General features: G+C 42.6%; 1 protein-coding gene across 1 annotated transcript in view; it reads right to left on the reverse strand.

Moving 5' to 3' along the window:
- Positions 1 to 22,817, reverse strand: part of DDX10 (DEAD-box helicase 10) — a 174,117-nt gene that overhangs the window by 123,518 nt on the left and 27,782 nt on the right. Inside the window, exons 10-12 of the mRNA XM_081199358.1 lie at positions 15,793 to 15,894; positions 9,375 to 9,462; positions 2,999 to 3,087 (exon numbers count right to left, since the gene is read on the reverse strand). Coding sequence (XP_081055484.1) covers positions 2,999 to 3,087; positions 9,375 to 9,462; positions 15,793 to 15,894 — 279 coding nt within the window. The remainder of the gene's footprint in view (positions 1 to 2,998; positions 3,088 to 9,374; positions 9,463 to 15,792; positions 15,895 to 22,817) is intronic.

Consider the following 22,817-nt stretch of genomic DNA (forward strand, 5'->3'; position numbering starts at 1 on the left):
AAACAGACATTTATGATCGGGACTTCTTCTTTAGGTTGGAGTTTGGGAGATTGATTGATCCTGGCCAGAAATTGCTCTTGGTTGACCTGGAAAGAGGGAAATATGAGGGGTGGATGGCAGAACCCCCTCGAGAAGAGAAGGTCAACAAAATGGACTGCCAACAAAACTGGTGGAGAGAGACCAACTGGGGCTTAAGGGCCTCGGATGTGAGAAATCCGGGCTAAAATGGTTTCTTTTCTTTAAGGACATTGGTTTGGGAAGGGACGGAAACCGGGGAAGGGGGGAGGGGAGAGTAGAGTAGTGAAAATCTGAGATTTAGAATGGGAATATATGATTTTTGGTTTAACATTTTAAGGAGGGAATTTGTGGGAGAGAATTTAGGCCGACTCTAGAGAAAGTACTTAATGTATAAAGCTGGATAAGCAAAATTGGGCCAAGAAAAAGTAATAAACTTTAAGAAAAGACAAGAATAACATTTAAGAGACGGGAGAAAATAATTTGCTGAGACAATTAAGGAAATTGGAAGGTGGAAAGGGGGGTGTGGGGAAGTCAAGGAAAGAAGGGAATGAAAGTAAATTTATGAAATTATACGTGTTTTATTGTGTCTTTCTATGTTTGTATGTCTATTAAAATGTGAAAACCCAATAAAAATTTTATAAAAAAAAAAAATGAATTGAGGAACAAGAAGGTAGTTCTCATTCCAGACTTAGAATCACAAAGTTGGAAGGAACCTTGGGAGGTTGTCTAATCAAACCCTCTGCTTTAGGCACGATCTGCAACGCAACTACACCATCCCTGACAGAAGACCCTCCAGTCTCTGCTTCAATACCTCCAGTGAAAGAACACCCACCATATCTGGGGGCAATCTTTCCTGCTGTCTAATAGCTCTTACCATTAGGAAGTTTATTCTGGCATTTAGCCAAAATCTGCTTCCTTACAATTTCCACCTGTGCTTGTAGTCCTGCCCTCTGGAGCAACAGGGAAAAAAATCTTCTCCATCTTCTCTATGCAACAGCCTTCAGATATCTGAAGGCAGCTCTCACATCTCCCCTTAATCTTATCTTCTACAAACTATGCTGTGGTTCAGCAAACTAGGAATGTTACATCTGAACTGGGCCAATGATTATTAAGGACCCACTCCTGTGCTTTTCAATATCCACCCCATGGTTCACACGATCTTGCGTACAAGAGGTTTTCCAAACTGGTCGCTCTCATCTATGCACACATATTGTGAGACACAAGGGAGAGTCTGGTGTGTGTGTGTGTGTGTGTGTGTGTGTGTGTTTCAGTTTAAGACACCATAAAACTATTTTGTAACAGATACCTCTAAAATCTGTCCCTCAAGCAGTTGCATTTTCAAAGCGCTAACTGCTGAGTTGTAGGAAGCAAGCTTACATCAAGCACCCTTATCTGGCATGTCAACACCAGAATAATGGATGCGTGTTTTGAAGGGCAAAATTTTAATTCTGGTTTCCGAGAAGAATTTGATTCACATCGTATCTTGAAATGCCATCTGATGTGTCCACTATGTTTTCTTCTTGGCAGTTTGTAGATATTGCCCTTCTACCACCTTGCCTTAAAAACGCTTAACAAATGTTCTTTGCATGAAAGCAATTTGCTAAAATAATTCCAATTCCTCCAAAGTGTCTCTCACAGCCAGGTTTCAGACTTATTAATGACAATGTAATGGTAAGCGTTCACATTGGTATTCAGGAACGAAACAGTAGGGTTTAAAGGTGGGTGCAGGCTTGGCTTTAATACCTACTGTATGCAGAAAATTCCACCTAGTAAGCAGTTCTGATAAAGCTCATAGAGAGAGGAAGCCCATTGAATTAAGACCCAGATTTCTGAACTGACTAAGCCATTAGGATTCATTATGTAGAATGAGGGCTGTGGTTACAATGAAGGAAGCACATTTTTTGCCTTAGCCACAGGTACATATTTATGCTGGCTCTTAATGTGCAGTCCCTTTCCTCTGGAACCAGAAAACAAAAGAGCATTCTTGATGGGAGAGTTCCTCCATGCTTCCTCTGATCTGGGCTTAACATGGAAATGCCAGTGAACAAACTGTATGAAGCCACAACTGACAATACAACTGCCGCAGCCAAGATTGCGCCCACGCAACACAGACTCTAGCATTTTGGGCAGCATCCCACCAAGCAGGCAAATAAAAGAACGGAGAGGTTGTGATTCTTAACAAAAAGGAACTGGGAAACTTCCAATAACATGGTCGTACGTGTGATGTAGATAGTGTGACCTCAGAGCCAGAGATTTTCCATTAAATTTTGTCTTAATCCACAAATCCATACTATTTTCTAAGCACACATGTCCTACTTGCAGTATGGGGACAAGAGTGACCTTCTTTAGAAGGCCACTTTAAGGATTGCTGATAAAAGGCATGAAAAATGATCTCAACTGCAACCTTGATAGGAGAGTTAGCCAAAATGGCCATATTATGAGCACATATGTGGAATCAATGAAATTCTCTGATGGGCAGGCAAGGAGACGAGGAGGAATCCAGAGGAAAGAGATGCAGCCCAGGCAATATAGGGAGGGAACCAGGAGATACAGGCAAGAGAGCAGCACCCAGGCGAGGTGAGGAATGGGGAACTGAAGGATGGAGATGCGAGCAGGGAAGCAGCCCGGTTGAGCCACAGAGGCATGGTGGAGAGATGTAAAGGGACAAAGATGGTCAGGTACAAAGGGATGGCAGCAAGGGAATGGGGGTAGGCAGGGTCCATTTTCCATGAAATATATTTATACAAGTGTCACACGCATGTGCACAGCTTTCTTATTATTCTAATGAGAGGTGGCCTATGCCTATTTCAAAACGAAATAAATAAAATGTATGCAACTCAATCTTTCATTCCTAATTCAAAACACGGAATGAAAATTGGTTTGTGCAGTTCAAATGAAATCACACACTCCCTCCCAGCACCATCCAATCCAATTTTTTTAATTAGCATTTTTCGTAATGATTAGGGATAATAGCACTTACAGGGCATATTCAGCAATGGGTAACTTGAATACATCAAACACTTCCTTGTTCTTCATTAGGTAGACCGATCGCAGATAGGAAACAAAACACTACCAGAAAAAGAGAGAAGAGGTATTTGTTTAAACAGTAAAAAAAGGCACACAGATACACTCCACATCTAAAAAGAGATCCAAAATGTTAAAGAACCAAAATTAGCGCACTGCATTTCAGCTAAAACTAATTAGTCTTATAAAAACAGATTATTCTTTATTGCATTATGAGTCCCAAAGTTAAGAGTTGGTTTGTATTTCAATTATGCTTTATATGCGTTTTGAGCTTTGGGGAGTGTTACATTTCCAAACTTCTCTCAGTGGTTATGGTATCTACATATTAAATATGAAAACATAATCATAGGAACCTAAAGAGTACATAGAAAATCAGGAGTCCAATATAAAGGGCTTGTGGACTCAGACTATGAACCTAAGAATTTGAAGGCAAGGAGACAGCCAAGTGAATTATCTTGGATTCTGTGTGCTCAGAGCCCATCAAAGGTACAGATATAAATGCAATTTTAAGAAAACACCAATTAAATTACTGAAAAGTAAGCTTAACTATGGCTGCAATCCTAAACACAGTTACTTGAGAGTAAGCCCCACTGGAACTTACTCCCAGCTGCCAGCTGACATTTCAAACCTCAATTCTCTTTTTCAGTGTCTCTGCACATTTTTATGTTCTCATCCACCTCTCACTCACGCCCACTGGCCTTATAGCAGGCTTCTTTCCTTGCCTTTCAAAATAACCTTTTTCTCTCCTGTATTTCTTAAAATTGAAGGTATTTGTTCCGTCCTTGAAACCCCCTTTTAAACTGCTAATAGAACTTGTGGTATGGGATGCTTTTGCCGTTAAAACCCATCTTTTGAAGCAACAACAAGAAGAATTGTAGTAACAGATTTTGCTTGTAGTTTCATGTTACCCAGACTGCAATAAAACACTGGAAAATCACTTCTATAAAACCGAATAACCTGCTGCTACCAGCATGCCCTTTTGTTTGGCTGGTAACTCAAGTGTATCATTCATTAAATCATACTGTTTATGTTTCCACAAAACTGTTCTGTAATTTTTGTTTGGGAAAGGAGAGGGGGGGCGGGAAACAGTTTTACAGATATATTCACTGGCTCACGTACGGAATCCTCATTTGCCTTGCACTGCCTGCAAACCGCTGCTGAATTTTTCCAATCTTAACAACACTCAATAGATTTATTAAATTATTATTTACAATAGCTCACTGCTGTTTGTTTATTCAGTCTCCATCTCTCTCACATACATGCACCTTGATCTTCTACACTATACAAAACCCTGCACTACAACAACCTTTCTGCTTGCATTTTGCAGAGCATTGGTCAAATTAAATTGATGCAGTTTTGCTTTGTAAGCCGGTGGCTACATACTGTTTACAGCCCCCAACCTCATCATATGCACCTTCCAAAGTCCCCTGAAACTGCTCCATTTTTTTACCCTGACAAAATTCCTTCCTTCTTCATTGCCTCTCATCCCCACCTTATAACTTAAAATTCGAGTACCGCCCAATGCATTTGAGGGTTGGCAGGGCCAGCACAAGACATTTTGGTACCCAACGAAAACCACAAAATGGTCTCCTCTCTCACCAGGGAGGAAGCGGTGACTGAAGATCTACATTGGAAACAACTGAGGGAATCCAATCAAGTCAACATCATCCAATGGTTGAAGTGGAATCGAAGGGGCATGGGGGGGCGCTCTAGAGGTGGCATTGACAGGCGTCTGCTGAGGAGGAGGCACACCCACCCGTCAAGGAATGTGTGGCAGCAGCATTTATTGGAAGCCAGGTCTGCTGCCCCTGTGGTCCTGCCGCCTGAGGCGGTCACTTCACTTTGCCTCGTGCATGAGCCGGCACTGAGGACTGGGAAGTCAAGTAAAGTGTCTCCATCCAGTTAACACTGTCTCCCCTTAGTGACACACAAGGATACCAGCAGGAGCAGTTTTGCAGAAAGGGATACAACTCCTGCATATGCATGAACTCTTCTGTTCAATCCCTTAAACTCCAGATAACAGATTACTGGGAAGGGCCTCTGCTTGCTAGATCAGGAATGAGAACCTGTGGTCCCTCCAGATACCATTGGACTACAGCTCTAACCATTCCCTGCAGCGTTGCCAGCTTGAATTTTGATGCGGCAGCTAGACTAGTGACTGGGAGCGGCCACCAATACCATACAACACTGGTCTTGAAAGACCTACACTGACTCCCAGTATGTTTCCGAGCACAATTCAAAGTGTTGGTGCTGATGTTTAAAGACCTAAATGGCCTCGGTCCAGTATACCTGAAAGAGCGTCTCCACCTCCATCGTTCTGCCCAGACACTGAGGTCCAGTGCCGAGGGCCTTCTCGGTAGTGGCACCCGCCCTGTGGAACACCCTCCCACCAGATGTCAGAGAGAAAAATAACTACCAAACTTTTAGAAGACATCTGAAGGCAGCCCTGTTTAGGGAAGCTTTTAATGTTTAATAGGTTATTGTATTTTAGTGTTCTGTTGGAAGTCGCCCAGAATTATTATTATTATTATTATTATTATTATTATTATTATTATTATTATTACCATGGTAGGCAGAAGTCCATTGCTGAAAATGCTGGTATTAAACATGAACCCCATACAGTCAATTGGTATATAATGGTTAAAAAAAGAGAACACTGCTGCAGTATTTAAAGAAGAGGAAAGTGTTTATATTTTCATGGTATGATGCACTTAATTTTTTTTTATGCACTTACGCAACAACGTGCTGCTTTTTCTTTTAATGTGGTTGCTATAACCAAAGTTGAAGCAATAAAGCTTGATTGAATTCAAAATCCAATTTGGCTATTCCACCGCAATATCTCTAACAGTGCCGCAGGGCTTGATGACAAAGTGATGGATACATGCTACTCGACTACCAAAGGCTCCCACAGACAAAACAGACTCAGAAGAGGCAGTAAATATACCAATCCACTCCTATGCAGGAGAGACATTTTGAGTTGGAGATAATATAAGCATTACTCCTCTGTGGGCTGGTGCAGAGACGTACCATCAGGCCACTTTTAACCACAGTTAAAAGGTTTTTTAACAGGGCCGCTGCTCCTACTCCTACAGCCTTAGCTGCAGCTATGGGAACCAACATTAACTATAGCTAGATAAGTAGATAAACGCTCTGCTTTAACCAGGATTCTTTTAACCAAACTCTGGTTAACAAGGAAACCTTGTCAAACTTAACTGCAGTTAGTGCCAGCGTGTATGTATGAATTCTTTAAACACAATTAAAGGAGGATGGGGAGAATTCACTCATGTGAAGTAGGAACAAGGTCATAAGGCAGATGTTGCTGAACTACAACTCCCATCAGCCCCAGAAAGCACGGACAATGGCAAGGATGGTGGGAGTTGTAGTAAGAACTCAAATCATTCGGTGCGGCACTTTGGAACTCCCTGCCTATTGATACCAAGCAGGTGCCTTCACGGTATCATTTTCGGCACCTGCTAAAAACATCCTGGTTTAAACAAGTCCACCCAGATGCTTGGAAAGTTGGTGTGAATTTTAACTGGCTTTAATATTTTAGCTTCTTATTAAAATATTGCTGTAAAGTATTGCTGCAAATCTTTCTTGGTTTTATTGCTTTACATTTTTGTAAACTTTTTTGAGAGTTTTTGTTGTTTGTTTTTTAACAATCAAGCTGCGTACAAATTTTACAAATAGAATAAATAAAATTAAAAACTGAGGAAGAAGTTTGCTGGATTTTAGGCCCAAGGCCTATCTATTCCTCTTCTCACTGTAGGCAACCAGAGGCCTATGGCAACCCACAGGTAAAACATGATCACTGTGATATTATGTAAAAAATATAGTGTAAGGACAGGTATAGTGATATTTAGAACGCATTTATTAAAAAAAGTTAGTAGGTTATAAATAACCATATATGTTTTGGGATAACAATAGCATTTAAATACCTATATATTAGACATACATATATGGAATTGTAGTAGCTGTACAGCTATATAATATACCTCTTCCCCTTCCCTTTTTAATTGTTTTATTTTGGTCAATTGAAATATTCTCTATAAAAAATCAATTTTTAAAAAATATTGAGGACTGGCCTTTATCATAACCCTCTCCTCCCCTCTGCCTTCATTTAAGCCATTTGAAACTGACCACAAGCCTTCAACAGAATGGAAGAACAGAGTGCTATGCAACAGCAAAAAACAGTTTTAAATAAAGCAATAAAAATTGGATTTACAAGGCAGGTTCATCACTGGATCTGTCAGCTGTGACAAAAGCTCTTGTTTGAACTCGTTCCATCGCTATCCCGAAACTCCAAGATTATTTCACTCCACTCAATTTAATTTTATCTATCTTTTTAGAGCGGGTTTTTTAAAACAGCTGCAAAAAAGCTGTTAAATGAGAAAAGGTTATTGCTGCTTCTTTTTTTCAGGACAAACCAAAGTATTCTATTCCATTCTTTCATTCACATTTTCCTGTTGTTGCTACATACTGTCTTATACAGTTTACAAAAATCAAAAATACACAGCTATGTGCTTTTACACGACATAGCTAAGCACTCCAGGTTTGAACCTCAACAAGAAAATATTGTGAAGAAAGCAGGTGTTATCCGTAATAAATTATAATATGGTAATAAACAAAAGGTTTTCCAGCCAGTGAGCAATCTGGCACATTCCACAAAGGCAAAATTATCATGAAAAGTATTGTTATTTTACATAATGAGCTGTTCAGAGACTATAGGTTCCTATTTCTCAGTTATCACCACATCATTAATCTAGCTTTCTAGGCTTGGGAACTAGAGGCATTTAATTTTATTTCTTTGAACTTCTGCACTGCCCATTCATTATTCCTCAGAAAAAGGCAGTGTGGCATAGCGGTTACTGTATTAGATGTTAGCCCTCTTCACAAGATACTGCCTCTTTACCTTGGCTGCTGACAGTTAAGGTATTGCCACCAAAAGAGATAGCAAAGAGCTGGATTTATACCACTAAAATTGGCAGCTGGTACTAGCTGAGAGAATGCTGGCATTCCTGATCACTTTTACTACCCACCAGCACTGTAGCTCATTCCAGAATTCCTGGCTCTGCAGAAACCCAGGCAAAAAGTTTAAAATAAACAGCAGCCAAGGTGCTGCAGGTGCTGAATGCTCCTCCATATTTTTAAACTTATTTAAAGCTCATTAAAAATCCCTCTCTTCATCTCTAGCGCATGTTCCACGGAAACTAGGAAGCTTGATAAAAGTCCAATTTAATGCACAGGAGACCCTCCTGACTGCACGGGTTGATGCAGAACTTCCCATGGCATGGCAGAACTGACATGTATACAACATTGCGTAGGATTTTCTACACCATAGTTGAGGAACCTACGGTCCTCCACATGCTGTTGACCTGTAAGTTTCACCAGCCTCAGACAGCATGGTCAATGGTCAGGGATGATGAAAGCTGTAGTCCAACCATATCTGGAGGACCACAGGCTCCCTTATACCCCACCCAACTGGCGGGGTTTCCCCAGCCACTCTGGGCAGCTTACAGCACGTCTAAAAACATAATAAAAAACATCAAGCATTGAAAACCTCCTGATACAGAGCTGCCTTCAGATGTATTCTAAAAGTTGTGCAGTTCTTTATCCTCTGGACATCTGAAGGGAGAGCTTTCCAGAGGGAGAGTGCCACTACTGAGAAGGCCCTCTGCCTGGTTCCCTGTAACTTTGCTTCTCGCAGTGAGGGAACCAGAAGAAGACTCTTGGAGTAGGACCTCAGTGTCCAGCCTAAGCAATGGGGGTGGAGATGCTCCTTCAGGTATACAGGGCCGAGGCTGTTCAGCAGGGGTAGGCTTAAACCTAAGGCCCGGATGGGGCCCAATCGCCTCCTCAATCCGGCCCGCGGACGGTCCAGGAATCAGCATGTTTTTACATGAGTAGAACGTGCCCTTTTATTTAAAATGCATCTCTGGGTTATTTGTGGGGCCTGCCTGGTGTTTTTACATGAGTAGAATGTCTGTTTTTATTTAAAATGCATCTCTGGGTTATTTGTGGGGCATAGAAATTCATTCATTTTTTATTTCAAAATATAGTCTGGCCCACCACATAGTCTGAGGGAAGGTGGACCGGCCCCTGGCTGAAAAAGGTTGCTGACCCCTGGTTTAGGGCTTTAAAGGTCAGCAGCAACACTCTGAATTGTTCTTAGAAATGTACTGGAATCCAGCGAAGATCCTTTAGCACCGGTGCTATGCAGTCCCAGCGGCTGCTTCCAGTCACTAGTCTTGCTGCTGCATTCTGGTTTAGTTGTAGCTTCCAGGTCACCTTCAAAGGTGTATACTAAGAAAGTATCATAATAGGCAGCTTACCCGTTGCGCTCTCTCTTTCAATTCTTGGTCTTGAGCCAAGAAGGACTGCATCTTTTTCTGGATGTCAACAAGCTTTTCAGGATTGATTCTAGAGGGTTGGGGCAGATGGAGAGGGAGAGAGAGAGAGAGAGAGAAAGAGAGAGAGAGAGAGAGAGAGGGAGGGAGGGAGATCAGGTTGGTGTGTGTAAGTGGCAGGGTTTTCTCTGTCATGGCCCCATCCCTGTGGAAGATCTTCCACATGAGATACTTCTGCTTGGCTTCATTCCAGATTATTTCTAAATGAGGTTTCATTCTGCTTTTTAATTGATGGTAGTTTTGTTGAAAGACGGTATAAAACCATTTCAAATAAAGAAATATCTCTTCCTAAAGGGTCACAGCCCCCTGTTCAACAGGTTCAATTTTTTTTCATTTCATTTTTTTTTAAAGCATTACTTCAAAATAGTTAAAAGGTACTGCCCATCTGAACAAAACTCAGCTGAAATCATGTCAGGCATGAAGACCGTTCTCCTCCCATGAATAATGCAGGGAAAGCAAACAGAAGCTCAGGCCTTTTATCTAGAGAACAGTTTAAACTGGAAGAGGCAACGATTTTTCAAGGTAAAGCCACACAATTAACATTAAATTGCTTCTTGAGCTTATAAAAAGGTGGAAAATTGAGCTCATACTGAAGGAGCGGGGGTGAGCAAAATATACAGCAATAATACCTCACACTGACACGGTCTCTCTCATGAGAAAACAGTGTGAGGGCTCCCCACCCCCCCACCCCAAGCACTTAAATAAGACTCTTGCTGGGAATTTCCAGAGCCCGAGGCATTTCTACAGAACTGTGGCTTCACAGATAGGTAGTACACCAACTGATGTGGAGATTAAAGCTGTATTATTCAAAAAAAACACATGCAACAATAATTGCATGAGGGAGGGGAGCGAGGCTGTGTTTCCTCATCCTGCCTCTTCCCCACCAACACTTCAGCGTTCTAGCCCATGTGCCACTACTACTACTACTACTACTATTATTATTATTATTATTATTATTATTATTATTATTATTATTATTATTATTCCGCCCTTCTTCACAAGATCTCAGGACGATTCACATTCACAAGAAAGAAATACATGGTAAAAGCGCAAATAAAACAAAACAACAAGACAACAATCCCCCCCCTCCCACAAACACATTAAAAAAGCTATAGAATATTAATCCTCCAAAGGCCTGGTTGAAGAGGAACATTTTGGCACCACAGCAGACAAGCCCCAACCAGTGGACATCTTGAAGAGGCCATCACCACAAAGGCAGTGTAGTGACTACAGTCTTGGAATGGGACCTGGCAGACCAGGGTTCGAATCCCCACTCAGCCGCCAAGCTCACGGGGTGACCCTGAGTCATCTCTCAGCCTAACCTTTGCCACAGGATAAAATGAGGAGGCAGAGAAGCACATATGCTGCCTTGTGCTCTTCAGAGGAAAGTGGGATACAGGTCTTGGTGGTGCAGATCTCACTCTGAGGCCAACTGAGCCCTGGTTAGAGTACGTAACTGAGTCTACTGTGTCACAGCCACTCTGCTCCTACCAGCAATGTGCTGTCCACAGAATAGCATTAGAAGATTGCTCTTTGGCCCCAATGGGAGTGCCACAGGGCACTATTTTGTCCCCAGTGGTATTCAGCATCTATACAGTGGAACCTCGGAAGCCGAACGCCTGTAAACTCGAATGTTTCAGCTCCTGAACGATCGAAAACCGGAAGTGATTGTTCTGGTTTTTGAATGATTTTTGGAAGCCAAACATCCAGCGTGGCTTCCGACTGGCTGCAGGACGCTCCTGCAGCCAATCGGAAGCCGCGCCTTGGAAGTTGAACAGACTTCCAGAACGGATTCCGTTCGACTTCCAAGGTACGTCTGTATCAGGATTTCCCAAACTTGGGTCTCCAACTGTTTTTGGACTACAACTCCCATCATCTCTGACCACTGGTCCTGCTAGCAAGGGATGATGGGAGTTGTATTCCAAAAACAGCTGGAGACCCAAGTTTGGGAAACCCTAGTCTATATGAAGGCACTGGGAACAGTCATTAGGAGTTTTGGAGCAAGGTGTCATCAGTACACTGATGAGAGTCAGCTCTATTTCCCTATTACATCTGAGGCAGAAGAGGCTGTACAAGCCCTGGACAAAAGCCTAGATCTAGTGGTGGACTGGACAATGCCTCTTGCTGGTCTACATGGAGGACAGAAAGGTGTTTGTGAACATGTGTAGAAACGACTACTGTGTCCAGTAAAATCTGCGTTTGCTGTTCCACCCAATCATTGCTGGCTTGAGGCCCTCAGAAAATTGCCCAGAAGGCATTGTGGCTCAAAATGTTTCCCCACTGCTGCTCAAAAGAACTCTACTCTTTCTTAACAAGCTGGAGAAGTGGGGAGAAAGCAGCAGCACAATGAAATCCAGCAAGGCTAAATGTAATGAATACAGGAAGGGGAACAAAATACCGAGAAGGAGAAATAACTGGCTAGGCAGCAGAAGCATTCAGAATCTACAGTGTACATAAACAAATTGAATATGAGTCAGCAATGTGATGCTGTGGCTGGAAAGGCCAGTGCCATTTTTAGGTTTTATCGGCCGGAGAATGGTTGCCAAGAACTGGGAAATAATAATGCCATTTTATTCAGCATTATTGTGACCTGATTGGAATGCTGCTGTGAGTTCTGGGCACCAGGTGTCTCAAAAGATATTGGCAAGTTGGAAAAGATTCAGCAGAGAGGTACAAGGACGAGGCAGAGGCTGAGACGGAAATCCTATGAAGCTAAGAAATAAAGAAAAAGCAAGCTATGTACATTTAGCCTAGAGAGGAGGAAACATTATTGATTGGTGCAGGCAGCAGAGAGGGAGATGCCAATATCCTTTTCAGGTTTTGGAAAACTATCAGAAAGAAGGTGGAGGAGGGAGAGTTTTCACCCAACATGCTCTGAATAGGCCACATACAGCGAGTTTGCAAGCAACGCTCAGCCAAACTACGGCTTATATGAACATGTGGGCTCCCAGAAAGGAATTTGTGGATGCTTTGGTCCTCTTGAAGTCCTGCCATGTTGCTGTGAGCTAAGCTAAGCAAGCTGTCCAAACCCGGAATCATGGTTTGTCTTACTCCAGACAAACCATGACCTGTAACCAAACGTTGTTTACAGATCGTGGCTTGTCTGGTGTGAGGCAAACTATTAAACCAGGTTTGGGTGGCTTTATTCACAGCAGTGCAGCTTCAGAAGGACATGGAGGAGGAGCACAACAGCTTCAAAATCTTCCTCCAGAAACTCTCCCATTTGCAGCAAGCCATGGTTTGGCTGAGCATCACAGGCGAGCCAGCTGAAAGATATGCTTATGTTCTGCTAAGAGTAGTTCAACAATGGAACAGCTGGCTGAGAAGAGCTAGGATCTCCTCCTTGTCAAGGCATAAACTGGGAAAGGAGACTGGATATTCCAGCCTAGCTCAGGGTGCAAGACGCAAAAGGATGGAACAGGAACATACCATATTTTTCCATCCATAAGATGCCCCCATGTATAAGATGCCCCCTATTTTTGGAGACTCCAATTTAAGAAAATGGGGGGAGATGTATCCATGTATAAGACGCCCCCAAATTTTTGACATTATTTTTTGGGGGGGAAACGTAGTCTTATACATGGAAAAATACGGTACTGCTGCCTCCCTTAGCAGCCAACTGCACATTTCAAAGGAACCAAGTATAGATCAGGAGCTATCAGAGCTTTAGCAGAAATTCACATCTCAGTGCACAGGTGTCCTATGTGGTGAGATGCCAAGTGGACAGGTTGGCCCATCTGCCTGGGCAGCTGAGTCAACTTGGAGTGAATCCTGCTCACCGAGGATGTCCATTACAGTGGTACCTCAGGTTACATACGCTTCAGGTTACATACGCTTCAAGTTAAAGACTCCGCTAACCCAGAAATAGTGCTTCAGGTTAAGAACTTTGCTTCAGGATGAGAACAGAAATCGTGCTCCGGCGGCACGGTGGCAGCAGGAGGCCCCCCTAGCTAAAGTGGTGCTTCAGGTTAAGAACCGTTTCAGGTTAAGTACAGACCTCCAGAACGAATTAAGTACTTAACCTGAGGTACCACTGTAGTTCTCCTCACCTAGGAAGGAATGCATAGGGCTCCTGTACAGGTTGAACTTTGCTTGGAACCCATATAAATAGTGCAAGCTAAGTCAATCTGCACCTCCTCCTGCTAGCAATGAGTTACGTGGAGCATTGACCCCTGGAAATCCTATTGAGCTCTCTTCCAGCTTCTGAGTTTTCCCCAAACTTGACTTGAACATTCTTAAACCCATCTCCTCACAGCCATATCGACCAGAAGCTTCTCTCTCAAAGCAAATGAAAGCAGAAATTACCTGAATGTTGAGATCTATAACCAACACTAAATATCATCTGCATTTTTCTCCCCACTCCACCCCCGCAGTGTTTTCCATGGCTCATCAGTTCCAAAGCAAAAATGATCTCCTCTCCACAGTAAACCATTTAAGCCACCTTGGCAAGTCATTATATCCCTTTAAGAGAGAGGAAAAAACAAAGGCTAAAAGGGGCCATTTACAAGGATTTGCAAGCTTTACTGCATCCCCACATTATCACCCATGATTTAGAACAGTATTGTAAACAGCATTACTGGAAGCCAACAACTACTTCAGTGGAGCATGTGAACCAATTTCAACGCATATTGAGTGACTGAGATATTAGGCACCAAATGGTAATTAGGTCTGTATGCATGAAGGTATGAAACAGATCTCATTACGAGTAAAGAAAGGAAACTATCGGTGCACTCCGTTGAGCCTTCCTCAGAGGAAAGGGGCTAATACTACAGACTTAGCATTGCCATGTTTCAGATTAGCATTTTAATGCAGTCGTGCAAGAATCTGTGTATTAGTGGCAGCGTTCCTCAAACTTGTAAACTCTGAGATGCTTTTGTCCTGAATTAAAACCAGAAGCACACCTCCTTTTCCTTTCTTTGAAGAACTGGGCATTTTGCCTAAATCCTAAATTCGCCAGCCCATTCACAGGTGGCAAAAAAGGGAGGAGGGGAAGTTTCTGCAATTTTTCAAAAGGAGGGAGGGGGAAATGTTGGAAGGTCCCTATGGGGGAGTTTAGCACGGGATACAGTCTTCTCTTTTCCTTTTCACCCTTTATTTTCACTAGTGAACATTAGAAAGGCACCCGAAAAGAAAGCTGCTGCTGCTGCTGCAATTGAAGCAAACAGCTTTCCTATCTATCCCTGCTACAGACAGTATGGACCTAGATGGGCCAGTGATCTAGCCTGGCTTGAAGGAAGCTTCCCACATACTTTCTGCGAGAATGAAGCAGAGTAGCAATCCATGCAGGAGGTGCAACAGGAAGTCTTTTCTGTGGATGGGCAATTCTACCACATCTATGTATAGGAAGAGACTGAACATTCCATTCACATCTGATGCAGAGGAGTCTGCTTTAGATTAACCACAGTTTACTGTGCTGTCTGCACCCAGTGAACAGTGGTTACGCTTAATTATGGTTTGACTACATGGAATTGGCAGAAATGACTGGCAGAATCCGAGACCAGGGAGAAGAGTCGGTGAAAGAAGACTGGAAGAAATTCAAAGACTACTTACAGAAACATTGTAAAATTAATGAATGTTAGAAGGATGTTGGATAGAAACTAAGCGGTTTCCAGCTGTAATGCTTTAAGAGATATGAAAAAAAGAGGTTTTACAAATGGCTAAAAGTTTAATGGTAAGGATTTGCTGAACTAACAAATCGAACTGGAATACAAAGAAGGGAGGTATGAGGAGGTCCGAGGAAATAAGTGTATGGAAGTTATGTTATTGAAAATTAATGTGTGTTTTTAACTGTTTTTTATTTTGTATGTTTATTTTTCTTTTTTCTTGTTACATCTTAAAAACTTTTAATAAATATCTTTAAAAAAAAAATCTTAACTATGGTTTGTTGGGGCGGGGGGAGGAAGTCTACTTCAAGCCACATAAGAGTTAATAATAACAACAATTAGGGCCTTTTTGTGACAGTCCTCACCAGTACAACATCCACCTTCCCTGGGGCTGTTTAAGAAAGACCTGTGTGTCCTCAGGGAAGGTAGAAGCAAAGGAATCCAGGCCACATATCATCAGTGGGCCTGAGAGGGCTCTGCCACTCTACATTTTACATAATGTAAGCATTTTAAAATTGTAAACTGCCTTGGGTGCCTTGGCAGAAAAGTGTTGTGTAAATCCAATAAATAAGACAATAATACATAGTAGCAGCACCTTTCCCCCCCTTTTGCTGTCCGTGGCTGCCATTTTGTCCAGGCCCCCTTGGCACCTTTATCAATAAATGAGTATTTGCACCTCGTTTTCTCAAAAAAACCCACTGATTTTTTTGTTAATAATAAAAAAGAGCTGAAGAATTTACTTGATGTTGTTGATGGGAACTTTCTTCTGTGACAGCTGCTGCATCATCCCCTTTTCCTCCGAAGAAAGCAGCACAAGCAGCGCTTCCCCACCTTCTTTGTACCTAAGAAAGGAATTAGAAAACAAAATGTTTCCTGATTAGGTTTCCAGATGGTAAATAAAAAATGACAGACTCTTCTAAGGGCCAAACCAAACGTGGCATTAATTGCATTTTCACATCTAATGTGCAGGCTGTTGTTTTCTTTAGAACGCAAAAAATCAGGGATTTTCCTCAAGACGGTGGCGGCAGAAGAATGCATTTAATTCCTCCATCACACCAGCAGGAATCCCCACAGTTTTCAACCCTGGCCAGCAGAAGCGATTTGCATCCCAACATGGGTTTACAGGCTACAGAGACCTAAGAAACACGGATCAGTGTCTTAGTTAAGCCTATCAAACATCTGGCACACACCCTGTTCTCTCCTTTTGAAGAGCAGAACTATTCTTGCAAGTTATGTCCTGAGCTTTAGGATTGGGCAAGCAACGGGGTATTCCTCCATAAGCACACACAGTTTGCTCACACGATTTCCTCCGTGTCCATGGAGACAGAGGTAGAATTAGTGGAACCAGCTCACTATCAGCCTTAACAACAAATGCTTCCCCTGAAAGGGAAGGCTCTCTGCTGATAGTGGGAATTTTGGGAAATGATATACAGTGGTACCTCGGTTTAAGAACAGTCCAGCTTAAGAACGATCTGGTTTACAAACTCCACAAAACCGGAAATAGTGTCTTGGTTTGAGAACTTTACCTCGGTCTAAGAATCCGAACGGTGGAAGGGTACCGGCGGCAGGAGGCCTTATTAGGGAAAGCGCACCTCAGTTTAAGAACGGTTTTGGTTTAAGAACGGACTTCTGGAATGGATTAAGTTCGTAAACTGAGGTACCACTGTATAATGAATTGAAAAAAAATGTTTAAAATAACCTTTTTTAAAAAAACAAACAAACCCTGAAGCTTTTCTTTTTGGAATTTTAGGTGTTGAAATCCCAATGGAGCAGAAAATACTATTTATGTATGTGATCACAACTGCTTAGATGTTAATGGCTCAGAGATGGAAAGAAGACAAAGTCCCTACGAGAGACGAACGGCAAATTAAGTTGATGGATTATGCTGAATTCGCAAAAATGACCGGAAGAATCAGAAATCAGGAAGACCAAAATTTTAATATGGAATGGGGAAAATCTATATTTTATCTTAAAAACCATTGTAAGCAGCTAAAACCATTAGTAGGATTGGAATAACACTTGTAGTTTAATGTTCAATTTTGGATATAACGGAGATGTAAAAGATTTGGATTATTATAAAAGATGCAGGAGGAAATGGTTAAAAACAGGACCCAGAAAGGGGAGGAGGGAAGTCCAGGAGATTCTTTGGAATCTTGTTTTTATGTTGGTTTTTGGATAATCGACTGTAAAACTTTAAAGTGAAAAACTAATTAAAATTTAAAAAATAAAAAGATAGTGGGAGACAATGAAGCCATCTAGACTGGGGTTACATAGCACTTGGGGTGTCTGGTATTGCAGAGATGAGACATTCTTCTGACAAACCACTAAGCCCTGGCTCCAGATCTCCTGGCTCCCCATCCGCTGGGACCCTCCCCTAGTTTGGTCTCCTTCTGGGGTCCCCAGTTCTCACCACCTCCAACCCAGAAGGACCTTTCTCCGAGTTGGTCTCCTCCAACTCCCCAAGCTCCTCCCTTTCCTCCTTGTCACATGACCATCCATTCCATCCTTACCAAACTGGGACTGGGAAAACAGCAAAATATCTTGCTGCTACCCAAGGCTCTGAACAATAAAACAGCACTTTTGGGAGGTACAGAAAACAGCAAATTTCCAAAATAGATGCTTCTAGGGGCAAGCTGGTGACCACATTTGTGGCTGAGGAATACAGGACAATTAGGAGTGATGTCGTCCAAAACCGCTCATTAAAAACTCACAAACCAAAGAGATTAGTGACACAGCTTCCTACAGAGATGGGAAACTTGTGGCCTTTCAGAAGTTGGCAGACTACAACTTCCATCCTCTTTGACCCCTGGCCATGCCGGCTGGGACTGATATGGGTTGGAAGTGCAACAACACCTGGAGGGTCACAGGGCCTCACACCAATATTTTACAGGAATAACATAGACAGCTTTCCACTCTTTGCATAAAAGAGCAGCAGCTTCTGATTTTTACAATTTTAGATCTCCCGCCCCAGACTCCCTTCATTCAAAATTCTTCAAAAATTGCTGTTGCTGAAGTTCTGATATATGCAAAATATGTGTATGTATAATTGAGTAATTATCCTATCCGTTAAGCAGCAGGCGGTGAGCCTAACAATTTTCAAGTCACACATATTCATTACGTATAAAGCCTAAACCAGACTGCCTCTCCCTGTTAGCTTAACTTATGGAACAGCCCATTCAAAAATCCTAGAAAGCTGTTGCACTTCAAGAAATAAAGGATCTGCCAAGTATAAATGGGCTCAGGACATAGCTGTGTTTCTTACAGGTTACCTTACCTATTACAGGATTTGATCAGACTAACACAATGGGCTTTTTGAGCATCCAAAACCAACAGTGGACCAAAGGTATACATTATATTTTATTGTACATTATGTGCTTGGAATTAAGCTTTTAACATATTGTCAGATGGCTGTTGCGGGTACTCAAGAGTAACCAGGCAGGACTCCAATCTGTCTTTTACAGGCTTTATTTTGGTGCAAACTATTTACAGTGAAGAGCGTCAAAAGTTCATGCCTGGCTCAATCGCTAGTAGAATCCGGGAGTGGTCTGTTTTTGGACCTCCCCCAACATAAGAGTTTCTTTACTCCCAACCTTCTCCCTTCCTTCTCTGCACCTTAGGCTACTGCGCAGCACGAGCGATGGTAAGGGTGTGTTTCCCTCCTGTCTGCCTTCACTAGGAGTGGTGTTAATGCTCCCACAAGCTTCCTCTGGTCCTTGCACCTCTTCTCCGCTAGAGGTGGGGCTTTCCTTCTCCCCGGAAGAGGAACTGCTTCGCAGGATTTTCGGAGGCTCTCTGTAACACAACTGCCCTTCTGTTGCTCGCCTGTGAGCCGATGGCGGTTCCCTGACACATATGGATGCCAGAAGGCATCTGAAAATGTTGTTCACAAGAGTCTTTACATTGTGTAAGCACACATAGGTACAGTGGTACCTCGGGTTACATACGCTTCAGGTTACAGACTCCACTAACCCAGAAATAGTACCTCGGGTTAAGAACTTTGCTTCAGGATGAGAACAGAAATCGTGCTCCGGCAGTGCGGCAGCAGGAGGAGGCCCCATTAGCTAAAGTGGTGCTTCAGGTTAAGAACAGTTTCAGGTTAAGAACGGACCTCTGGACCGAATTAAGTACTTAACCCGAGGTACCACTGTATGTGTCATTCACAAGGGGGTACCATTCGAGAAGGATAAGAGGTCTGCTAAACATGTAGGGTGTTTATCCCACATCACCCCACATGTTTAGCAGACCACATGTGCTTATTCCTCGGGTGCAGCTTTAACCCTAGACACCTCACACAGGTTCTACACACTGAGTGGCAACAGCTAAAAATAAAGGCCTGAGAGAAGAGGAATGTTTTTGCATGGAGGCGAAAGATATGTAACAAAGGTGCCAGGTGAGTCTCCCCCGGGAAAGCATTCCACAAATGGGGAGCCAAGGCAGAAAAGGCCTGTTCTTGTGTTGCTGCCCTGTAGATTGCTCACAGTAGAGGCACACAAAGAAGGGCGTCAGATGTTGATCACAGGGTCTGGGTCGGTTCATATGAAGGGAGGCAGTCTTTGACGTACTGTGGTCCTGAACCATTTAAAGCTCTATAGGTTAAAGGCAGCACTTTGAATTGGTCCCAGAAACTAACTGGCAGCCAATGCAGTCAGCCCAGGACTAAGATTATATGCTCAAACCATCTTGCCCCAGTGAGCAACCTGGCCACTGAATTTTGCACCAGCTAATGTTTCTGTTCCGTCATGCAACATGTTGCAGAAATCGAATGCTGATGCAAGCCACTCCATGCCACCAAAGCCACGTGAGCCTCAAGCTACAGCAAAGGATCCAGAAATACTCCCAAACTACGTATGCGCTCCTTCAGAGAGAGCGTAACCCTATCAAGAGCTCTCATCTAGTCCGTTACCCAGGCAAGAAGCAGGCCAGCACACCCACTGCCTCACCTGCAGATGGGAATGGAAAGTAGAGTTGTGTGTCATCAGCATATTATTGACAACGTACTCCCAAGCTCTGGATGACCCCGCTCAGTGGTTTCATGTAGATGTTAAATACCATGGGGAATAAAATTGAACCCTGAGGAACCCCACACTGAAGGCTTCGTAGAGCTGAAGAACACTCCCCAAGCATCTGTCTCTGGAATTGACCATCCAAGTAGGACCAGAACCACCACAAAGGAGTGCCACCCAGCCCTAACTTGAACTGCCATTCCAGAAGGATACCATGCTCAATGGTATCAAATGCCATAGAGAGGTTGAGGAGAATTAACAATAACACATTTCCCCTGTCTCTCTCCCAACAGAGGTCATCATACAGGGTGGCCAAAGCCATTTCTATGCCAAATGTGGTCCCAATTAAACCCCATTTAAAATGTATCTAGAGAATCAGTTTCCTCCAAGAGCACCTAGATCTGGTCCACAACCACAAGCTCAGGAACCTTGCCCAAGAAGGGGAGATTTACACCTGGCCAGTAATTAGATTTTCCAAATGTAGGAAAGGTTTCCTGAGGAGTGGTTTTACCATTGTCTCCTTCAAAAACAAACTACTGTTTCCCATTTTGTCCAAATACAGCAGACTGTTGTTAGTGCAAACTATAGTTTGCTACCAAGCTACACCATAACCTGGTAAGTGGAGGCAGGCAAAAACCATACACACTTGAGGCGTGTACCTGCTCATTATGTATTTTATGATTTGTGGCTACTTCTGAATCAGACCTCAGTCTTTGAGGATCATTTCACCCATTACAGAGCAGCGATCTAAAATTTGCCATAAGTGTTCATGGAAGAGTGAGCAGTTGATGCCAGCCCTCAGCGTAACTTTTTAAATGTGAACACCAACAACCATGAACTCTCATATGCACCCAACAAAATTATGGAAATATAGCAATAAAGACAAGTCTGCAACTGAATTGCACAAACATTCAGAACCACCATATGGACAATGCATTTTATGCTACACAGCGTTTTCAAATATCAGCCGCTGCGTCCACACATTTGAGCTTTAAGTCTCCCCTTAAAGTATGCATTAAAAAAATATAATGTGTGAGGAAGCCCTGAAACAGTTGGACAAAAATACATTAACGTAGCTTTCCAAAAATGAAAGCTAACTACTGCTGTCCTCTAGTGGCATTGTATTCCATTATATTATATCACACATGATCAAAATAGGCTTCATGGGCTGGAGCAAGGCACATGAGCAATAAGATAATCAGATTTGGGGTGACGAGTGTATCTTTAAAGATGTTTCTGCATGAAGACACTCCACTTCTATTATCCTAGAGGTCAACAGAATGTTAATGGCAACTTGTCTTGAGAAAAATGGTCGAAAACTATGAATATTTATAGTGGAAACCTTATTGCGGGATTTTATTTTTAAACACTACCTAGCGTTCTCATTTTCTTTAAAATGTCATAAGGCTAGACAAAATTTTGCTACCATTTTTAAAGCAGAATTATTCCCCAACAACTGCAGCTGCAACATAGCTTTCAAACTAGCACCCAAACCAGAATGAGTATGGAACACGAGTAAAAAAAGGTTCACTTTTTTCCAACTTTTATCGTTTTGGACAGAACTTATTAGAACTCAACTTTGTTCACCTTTGAAGTGGCCAGGCTTTTGGAACAGGATTGCAGTCATTCTAATCTAAACAGGTTAGGCATTAAACCAAGTCCTGCTGCTCTTTAGGGTGTATATATAGCCGATCAATAACCCTTGCCTGCATTTTTTGACTATCCTTTGGTGTGTGGCTATGGGGGCTTAGCATGACGAGCTCCTGCACTTCAAAAATTACTACTACTGAGACAACACAAAAGCCAACAAGCAGTTCTTAAACCACTATTTGTGTACTGTACCTAATGGAAGCCATAACCATGGTTTGGGTTTTTAAACAACGTTTAGCACAAAACATGGTCAGGCTGATGTCTGAATTGAGCCACGGTTTTGATCAACCCATTATCCATTCCATAAAGAAAATGAAAAACATTTCCTTAGATTTGAAAGCTAAAGTATTCAAAGTGTGCATAGTGCCTGTGAGCAGAGAACTGGACCGTGACACAGAAACACGAACAGATTAAGAACAACATAGCATGCCATGGAATATGCAACGCTAGGAGCATCATTAAAAGATAGGTAAATGAATAATTGGATATGACAAATTTCAAAAGTCATGGATGCAGTGGAAAAGGCTGTGAAGTTAAAATGGACATGGGGCAAGTGACAATTCAGGCCAATGAATGTTAAGTCTGCAGACCCTACAACTGTAAAAGACCAGGTGGACGACTACCTATGCCATGGGTGGACAACCTAAAACTAACAGTGGAGTTTACATGGATGAAGGAAGCCACCCAGAGTGGCTGGGGCAATCCAGTCAGATGGATGGCATATTTATTATTATTATTATTATTACTGCGGAGAACCTGAAGAAGCATACAGTGATACAGTGGTACCTCGGGTTACATAGGCTTCAGGTTACAGACTCTGCTAACCCAGAAATAGTGTTTCAGGTTAAGAACTTTGCTTCAGGATGAGAACAGAAATCGTGTTCCGGCGGCACGACGGCAGCAGGAGGCCCCATTAGCTAAAGTGGTGCTTCAGGTTAAGAACAGTTTCAGGTTAAGTACAGACCTCTGGAACGAATTAAGTACTTAACCCGAGGTACCACTGTACCTTGGTACTAGAATGGATTGGCTCCCGTACAAACACCGCAAATCCAGAAGTAAGTGTTCCGGTTTGCAAACTTTTTTGGAAGCCGACCATCCGATTCAGCTTCCGC

The sequence above is a fragment of the Podarcis bocagei genome, assembly GCF_964188305.1.
Source record: "Podarcis bocagei genome assembly, chromosome: 6".
Classification (NCBI taxonomy): Eukaryota; Metazoa; Chordata; class Lepidosauria; order Squamata; family Lacertidae; genus Podarcis; species Podarcis bocagei.